Source organism: Brassica napus, chromosome C1 (assembly GCF_020379485.1).
Source record: "Brassica napus cultivar Da-Ae chromosome C1, Da-Ae, whole genome shotgun sequence".
Taxonomy (NCBI): Eukaryota; Viridiplantae; Streptophyta; class Magnoliopsida; order Brassicales; family Brassicaceae; genus Brassica; species Brassica napus.
In genome coordinates, this window is record NC_063444.1 from 45,841,328 (window position 1) to 45,849,411 (window position 8,084).

At 37.3% G+C, this 8,084-nt stretch overlaps 2 protein-coding genes across 3 annotated transcripts; one reads left to right on the forward strand and one right to left on the reverse strand.

The window, feature by feature from the left end:
- Positions 1 to 1,093: 1,093 nt before the first annotated feature.
- On the forward strand, positions 1,094 to 3,501 carry LOC106381240 (transcription factor MYB26-like). Of its 2 annotated transcripts, XM_022695242.2 has the most exons (4): positions 1,094 to 1,313; positions 1,413 to 1,542; positions 1,658 to 2,498; positions 2,734 to 3,501. In XM_022695242.2, the coding sequence occupies exons 1-3, from the start codon at positions 1,181 to 1,183 to the stop codon at positions 2,451 to 2,453; spliced, it is 1,059 nt and encodes a 352-aa protein (XP_022550963.1). In that variant the 5' UTR covers positions 1,094 to 1,180; the 3' UTR covers positions 2,454 to 2,498; positions 2,734 to 3,501. The 2 variants fall into 2 exon arrangements, with proteins under 2 accessions (XP_022550963.1, XP_013676594.1); XM_013821140.3 differs by having other exon boundaries at positions 1,658 to 3,501.
- A 1,123-nt stretch (positions 3,502 to 4,624) lies between these two features.
- On the reverse strand, positions 4,625 to 7,297 carry LOC106351151 (pentatricopeptide repeat-containing protein At3g13880-like). Its single transcript, XM_013790974.3, has one exon. It carries the CDS (start codon positions 7,225 to 7,227, stop codon positions 4,978 to 4,980), a length of 2,250 nt encoding a protein of 749 aa, XP_013646428.1. The 5' UTR covers positions 7,228 to 7,297; the 3' UTR covers positions 4,625 to 4,977.
- Positions 7,298 to 8,084: the final 787 nt, after the last annotated feature.

Here is an 8,084-nt window from a genome sequence, read left to right on the forward strand (position 1 = left end):
ACTAAAACCCTAAACCCTAAATACTAAACCCTAAAACCCTTGAGTGTTTTAGTGTTTAGTGTTTTTGATTTAGAGTTTATGATTTATCCAATGGTTTAGGGTTCACCCAAGGGTTTAGGTTTTAGGATTTAGGGTTTAAGGATTAGGATTTAGGGTTTAGTTTTTTCCTTACGAAGTTAAAAATATTTTTTTTGTAACTACTACTATTTTTTTATTTATTTCTTTTTTATTTATTTTTTTAAAAAGATAATATAATTTGATAATATTTTATTTGTTTTTATAAAAGATATCGAATTTGAAATAACACAATCCTATTGGTTGGTGAACCCACCATAGGGGTGAACCCAAGAATAAGCCTTATTTTACTTAGGGGCAATCCGTTTATGTAAATGCCTTTCGACTTAATTGTTGATTGAAATAACTTACATATTATTGTCACCGTAGGATAAAGTTAGGGACGACCAGTACCATAGTGAGAATCTTTTAACTACAATTAATTTTAATCATCAGTGATTATTATGAATGTTTTAAATGATAAGAATACCCGATGCTCTACATTAATCTCAAGTTTAATTAAGAAAATAAAATTACATTAAGAACTAAATTCATAACTGATGCATAGGACCTGCACAGCGTGCATGAGCACCACGTGTCTGCCTAGAAGAAGACAATGGCCATGATTCTGTAATAAGCCACACAGGCTCTCACTGAGAGAAACTTCAGCGTTTAGCCTTCTAACCTTTTATAAACACAGAACCCTAAAAAGATATACTGGCCACTCTCGTCTTCAGTGTACTAAAATGCTCACCTATATAAATTATATAATGTTATTACTTTGTTATAACTTTAATGTGTCAACTCATTTCTTTTTAGTCGCTACAAAAGTTCCAATTATTGTTAATTTAACTTATATATATGATGTTTTGGAATTCAAAATAGAAAAGGAATCCAAAGTAGAAAATATTGGGCCCACAAAATTAGGTGGTATATTATTATCCATTAATATGAAGTTTTCCTGCAGCCGTCATTTCTTTCTCATTTTAAGTGTGTGTAAACTGTGTATTAACCTCCCCAGTTTACAATATTATAAGTTTGTACGACCCTTCAACATTTTGCAAACATTCTTAGAGAGAGAGATACAGAGATAAAAAGAGAGAGACAACTAGTGAGAGAAAGAGAGATGGGCCATCACTCATGCTGCAACAAGCAAAAGGTGAAGAGAGGGCTTTGGTCACCGGAAGAAGACGAAAAGCTCATCAACTACATCAATACATATGGCCATGGATGCTGGAGCTCTGTTCCCAAACATGCAGGCATATATATTGGTTTTGTTTGTTGGATTCTCTACTGATAAAAAGTATATGTCGTTTGTTTTAATCTATGTGTTGTTTTCCGTACGTGTGTTCAATTAGGTTTGCAGAGATGTGGAAAGAGTTGTCGATTAAGATGGATAAATTATCTAAGACCTGATCTTAAACGTGGAAGCTTCTCTCCTCAAGAAGCTGCTCTTATCATTGAACTTCATAGCATTCTTGGCAACAGGTTGTTACTTAATTAACATTACATCTAGATTTATATGTGATAATATAAAACTATATTTTCATCAAGAAACTGAACTACCTTAATAATCATATTTTTTTGTTATGGATTTTGATAGATGGGCTCAAATTGCTAAACATTTACCTGGAAGGACAGATAATGAGGTCAAGAATTTCTGGAACTCAAGCATAAAAAAGAAGCTCATGTCTCACCATTATCACCATCATCATGGTCATCATCATCATCATACCTCTTCAATGGCGAGTTTGCTCACTAACTTTCCTTATCACAACGTATTGAACGGTACTGTTTGCGACGATGAAGGTTCAAGATTCATGTCCAGTATCATCGCAAACACAAACCCTAATTTCATCACTCCAAACCACCTCCCTCTTCCTTCTCATGTTATGACCCCATTGATGTTCCCAACCTCTAGAGAAGGAGACGTCAAGTATCTAACCACTACCAACACAAACCAGTCTCATCAAGATAATAACCTTTCCACCAATCTCGACATTTTTTCAGCCACACCATTCATAAACAATCATCATCACCATCATGATAATGATCCCCAATGGCCATCACTACCAGATCTCCCAGCAAGTACCATTTCCACTTTTCACGACAGCCTTCAAGATTATGACGATGGTGATAAACTCAACGTGTTTGTAACACCACACAACGATAATGGGGATCCTCGGAACTTTCCTTTGGTGTCCACAAAGTTATTATGTGGACAAGTTCTTGAAGGCAAAGCAATTTCACAAGATCACTGCCTTCTTCTCCCAACAACGTACGACTTGCAAATGCATGGTGATTATCGACGAGTGGACTCGTACATTAATCACATGATCATACCATCATCATCATCTTCATCATCGCCAATCTCTTGTGGACAGTACGTCATCACTTAAGCAAACCCTAGTCCTACTCTATCAACATGGGATTCCCAGACATGAGTACGTAATAAATATGTACCTATATATGATCTATATACGTTTTTATATCTATATATTAGGAGGAAAGAGAGAACATAAATAATCACTCACATGTGTTGATAACTCTTCTCCATATCAAAAAATATTCTACACTATAGTATATAAGAATTTGTGATATGTTACATTTAGTACTTTTCAGAAATATTGCATCGTCTTTGTTTTTGGGGAAACATAAATGTTGCTAGTTCTTCTTCAGGTTTATAGTCGTGAGTTTGTGGAAAAAAAGTTACTATTACATATAAAGTTCGTCCTTATACACTATTAATGAACACATATAAACACATGTATGTACAATCTCTCTCTCGTCACATACGTACACATGTGTTTGTATATGGTCAGTTTGTTTTAGCCTCTGTGTTGGAAATTGCTGTCTTCATCTTTGTTCTTGTCGCTTATTGCATTTCTCTATCTATGATATTATGTGGGGTCAACCTTTCACTGTCGTAATTCAATGCAAGTTTCATGTACAAATATCATTGGTCAACTTCGAGATTCTCTTTTGATCAATTTTAAATGATTGTGGTGAAAAACATAATTATTACCCTTTAACTTTAATATTTTTGTCTGTTACCTGAAGATTTAAAGCAATGAGAATGTCAGCATCATGTAGAGAAAGAGATTCCTTGACAAACTATCCATTAGAAAAGGAGCTACATTGTAATGTTGACAAACGAAAAAGCATAGACTTTTGAAAGTATTACTTCACTTCCACTCCGAGATTCAACAACACATCAAAACATGAATATTAATACATAGTAATTTACTAATTTATAAGATCGAAGTTTCTAGGCAGTGACTCTGTGACGACCTTGAGCTATTCTCTGAGCTATATGACTCTTCGCCCACCTTTGGTTGCTTTGCTGGTCAAAATCAGACATTCACTAGTCGAGTAAGTAAACAGTTTGATCACTCAAAACACAATGTACAAATGTAAAATTTTCTATTTGTGCTAAACAACGAACTCCTCTAAGGTGAATGAAGAAGAGCAGTGAGTTTGAGGTGTTGAAAAGTTGATTTACTACATTTTTACTAAGGAAGAGTAAATTATAAACTCGTTTTCTTCCGGATCGTTATATATTTTATTTCAGTTTTATATAATAATCTTTTCGATTCTAACATATTTGATTTTTAAATTATAAGTTCGTTTTCTTCCGGATTTATTTGATTGAAACGGTTGACAGTTTATTCGAAACTCTACTATAGAACTCAAAAAGGTGGTTTAACACTAAGATATCTACCGAGCAAAGGAGCCATGGTTACGTCTGCGCCTGATAGTGCTTAGGTTGGAATGTCCTATTGGGAAATAAAAGCAATGGCTCACTTGTTGAAGGATTGACTACACCACCAAGTACAAAGATGATATCAAGCAAGCACCTCGCACAGCAGCAAAGTTAGCAACTTTGGTACAGAGACTAAAGCCCAACAAACAATAGACACAAAGCTGGAATACATTAACATTCTTTCACTATATGCAACTCAAGCTACAAGCATTTTCTAACTCGTCATGATCATGATTCAAAAACCTATAACACCGCACCATGATACAGTACTTCCACTAACAGCAAATGGGCAATAACAAGACTAATGCCATCTCCAATGGATCTTTCTAATTTTTTTCTTTTTCAAAATAGATTAATTTTATAATGGAGTTGAATTCTATTCTAATGATATTTTATTTTAGAATAAAAAATAGGTTGATGAACAAAAAATAAATGAATTACTTTGAAATTAATTAGGACTATTTTTACTCAAAAATCTATTTTACAATGAAAAATAAAAATCTTAATAAACAAGAAACACTTCTAATATTCAATTTCATAATTATTTCAATACATTATATAAAATACTCAAATCCAAATTATTATTAGCTGGATCTTAATTGTTTTCGGATTCAAAATTAGTCTTCTGAGACAAATCTATATGAATCAACCGAATTCGACACAACATATATAAAACCCGAGTGGAGATTAGAAGAAGGCTAAACCAAAAACCCAATCGAACTTGGTCAGAAAATAGGCATTAATATGATTTTCATGTAACAAGAGTCTCCCTATCCTTTTAGATGGTTGGTTTGGTGATTAATAATATGGTCAGGACTTCACAATCTGATTAACATTATGCTGTCTTATTTTGACAAGAAGCTTGAAGCAGATACACGATTAAAATTCAGGCTTCTCCTTTTCGTCCTCCACAATTTATCAGTTCATACTTGGTTTGAAACTGATATGCACTTTGTTGGAAAAAAAGGAGAAATGTGTATAGCAACTCAATGCTTAATAAATGTGACCATGTAGTTATACTTACTTATACAGGAGCTTTCTTGGAAGATCATGTTCTGAGTTGTTTCTTGTGTGTCAAGTCTTTATGTCTACCTTTGAAACATCATTAACTCGTAATTGTACATGAGCTGTGAGACAATACTTGGCATTAATTTTTCTTTTCATGTAACATAACAAACAAGAGTCTCATGGTCTACACTGTTCATAGTATCCAACTGCTGTTGCAGCATCGCGTAGATCATCTCTCTCGACGGGTGACAAGAATCAGCAACCGCAAACCAATGAGCTTGTTTACCAATCACAATACAGCTCAAAGCCGGTTCTTTCTTAACCCCTCGATCTCTCATCAGCTCTCTCACCTCTTCACCACAAGAATTAACCCCAGACTCGTTGTAGATGTTATGCAGCAAAACATACGAGCCAGAGGCTTCAGGCTCGAGCTCCATCAACCTCTCCGCAACGCGTCTCCCCAACACGCTGTTCTTGTAAACCCTGCAAGAGCTCAGCAGCGCTTTCCACATCGCCGGATGGTCTTGAAACCCAGAGCTCAGAATCAAACTCTCAGCCTCTGATAACCTCCCCGTTCTACCTAAGAGATCGACGAGGCAAGTGAAGTGTTTCTCGTTAGGGCTGATCCTGTACTCGTCCCACATGGTTTGGAAGTGGTCTAGTCCCTGCGTGACTAATCCTCCGTGGCAACAAGCTATCAGAACAGCGAGAAACGCCTGCTGGTTAGGTCTGAACCCGCAGGTTTTCATCGTCTCGAAGAGGTTTAGGGAGTCGCTAGCGAAACCGTGCTGCGCAAGACACGAGATCATAGCTGAGTACGTTGCAACGTCTGGATGTTCGACCTCGGTGAATATTTTACTCGCGAGAGGCATGTTACCTGACTTTGCGTACATAGAGATGCTCGAGGTCTTGACGCTGGTGAAAGCATCGATTCCACTCTTTATAGCAAACCCTTGAACCTGCTCTCCTGAGCTCAACGCAGCGAAATCAGCACAAGCACTCATCATAAGCGAGACCGTATACTCTTCCGGTCTTAAACGGGAACAACAAAGCTGTCGGAACAGAACAAACGCACTCACAAGCTCCTCGTTTTGGACATGGCAATCGATCATGGACGTCCACGAGGCGATATCTCGCTTTGACGTTGAAGCAAAGCATCGCATTCCATCTTCAGGTGAGCCCATCAACGCGTAAAGCTCAATGAGAGCGCTGCCGATAAACTCATCAGACTGAAAGTTATTCTTACATACCAACGCGTGGATCTGCTTTCCACATTTCAAGGCTTTTCCCACACAACAAGCTTTGAGCACAGATGAAAACGTCGTCGGCGAGGGCTTCAACCCCTGTCTTTGCATATCCATGAAGAGCTTGAAGGCTTTTTCACTACAAGTTATATCATCCGTATGGAGAAACCCAGAGATCATGGCGTTGTACATAACCACATTCTTAACAGGCATCAAACTAAAAAGCTTTACCGCCTCTTTCAATCTCCCATGCTTTGCGTACATGTCAAGCAACGCAGTACCAACGACTAGATCACATTCCATTCCTAACTTCGCTACATAACAGTGTATAACCATACCGTTTTCTTCCTTCAGGTCTATACAGCAAGCCTTCAACACGCTTCCAAGAGCGTAAGTGGTCAGCTTCAGACCCTCTCTATGCATCTTAGCCAACATACTAAGCGTTTCTTTAACCGCACCAACACGAACATACCCGGAGATCAAAGAGTTCCATGTCTCCTTATCCTTTTCATCGGTTCGATCAAACAAGGACATTGCTTGATCAACCTCACCACACTTACAATACATGTTAATCAAAACATTAACAACAAAAACTTGATCAGCCAAATTATTGACAATAACCAAACCGTGCAGCAACTTCCCTATCCCAAGATCAGACCTTTCTCCACAAAACGCCAACGCGCCGGCGTAAGTGAACTTATCGAGCTTCAAATTAGAATCTCTAGCTTCGAGAAACAGCTTCATGGAGTGGTCGTGAAACCCCATCTGGCTGTACCCGGAGATCAGGGAGTTGAAAGAGATGATGTTTCGTTCAGGCATTGCGTCGAACACCTTGCGTGCGAGGTTCAAGTCTCGGCACTTGCAGTACATGGAGAGGAGATTGTTGAGTAAGAACAGGCAGGGTTTGAAGGAGGATTTGATCATGTGGGCGTGTGCGAGCTTGCCCAGAAGAGGGGAGCCTGATCTCGCGGATTTTTGAACGAGTTTCGTGTAGGCTTTGGAGTCCAAAACCATGTTCTTTGGGTTGCATAAAGAAGACAAAAGACTGTAACTGAATCCAAATTGTTTGGTGGGAAGAATGAAGAGTGAAGCGTGAGCAGTGTTGTTGAACTTGAACGATGTCTTTGCTCGGAGTTGCAACATGTTTTCCCATCGCATAACGGACTAACTGCTTTCTTGTCTATGCAAGTTTTGCAACGCAACTCTCTGTGGTTCTCTACGAAACGACGTCGTTATGTATTTCTCGACACTGGGCCACAGATTTAGTTAATTTATTTGGGCCTCTGTTTCGGCCCTACATTTTACTTTTAATAAAAATCTGTATACGTAAATGCTAATGCGTATTACATATTAGACCCCTTTTCGGTTCATATGTAATCGGACGGTGAAGGTTTCACGTGTCGCAATGCCAGAGCCGATCTCACCGTCCATTTTGAGGCAAAGGTGCGTAGGCGGCGAGGTGGACCCCAACTACAAATTGGGCTTTTTTCGTGGGACCCGTTATTGTCCAGCCGTCCTTAATGGATATAAGCCCCAAGTGGGACCTATTATCTCTTCACCCTCTAGGCCTGCAATGAGTATATATCATCACTTCTTTTGTTAAATAATGAGTATTTTTAGTGAATTTTAGCTGAAGTAAATACTGTTTTCCTGAAAACTATACTAGGATTTTATCAATTAACTAGTATTATCTCCCATGCTCAGCACGGGCATTATTTTTATAAGCATATATATTATATATAATTATAATGAAAAATATATTATATATATAATTATAATGAAAAATATATTTTAAGACTTCAAAAAAAATTCATGCCTATATCTTATATCTTTTTTTTGGATCAAATATCTTATATCTTATTACAATCTAATATGAATCCCATTGAATAAGAATTGTTGAACCCTTTTTCAAAACAAAAATAAATCATTACGAATGAAAAAACAAATGAGGAAAATATATCTCTTGCACAACTCCGATTAAAATACTAATCTTTTTAGTTTCTATGAGAATCTAC

What these genes read in the sequence shown, in the direction of transcription:
- LOC106381240 (XM_013821140.3), top strand. Translation starts at nt 1,181, where the DNA reads ATGGGCCATCACTCATGCTGCAACAAGCAAAAGGTGAAGAGAGGGCTT. An exon ending in CTCTGTTCCCAAACATGCAG is followed by an intron (nt 1,314 to 1,412) that starts GCATATATATTG and finishes GTGTTCAATTAG; the next exon opens with GTTTGCAGAGATGTGGAAAG. An exon ending in CATAGCATTCTTGGCAACAG is followed by an intron (nt 1,543 to 1,657) that starts GTTGTTACTTAA and finishes GGATTTTGATAG; the next exon opens with ATGGGCTCAAATTGCTAAAC.
- LOC106351151 (XM_013790974.3), bottom strand. Translation starts at nt 7,227, where the DNA reads ATGCGATGGGAAAACATGTTGCAACTCCGAGCAAAGACATCGTTCAAG.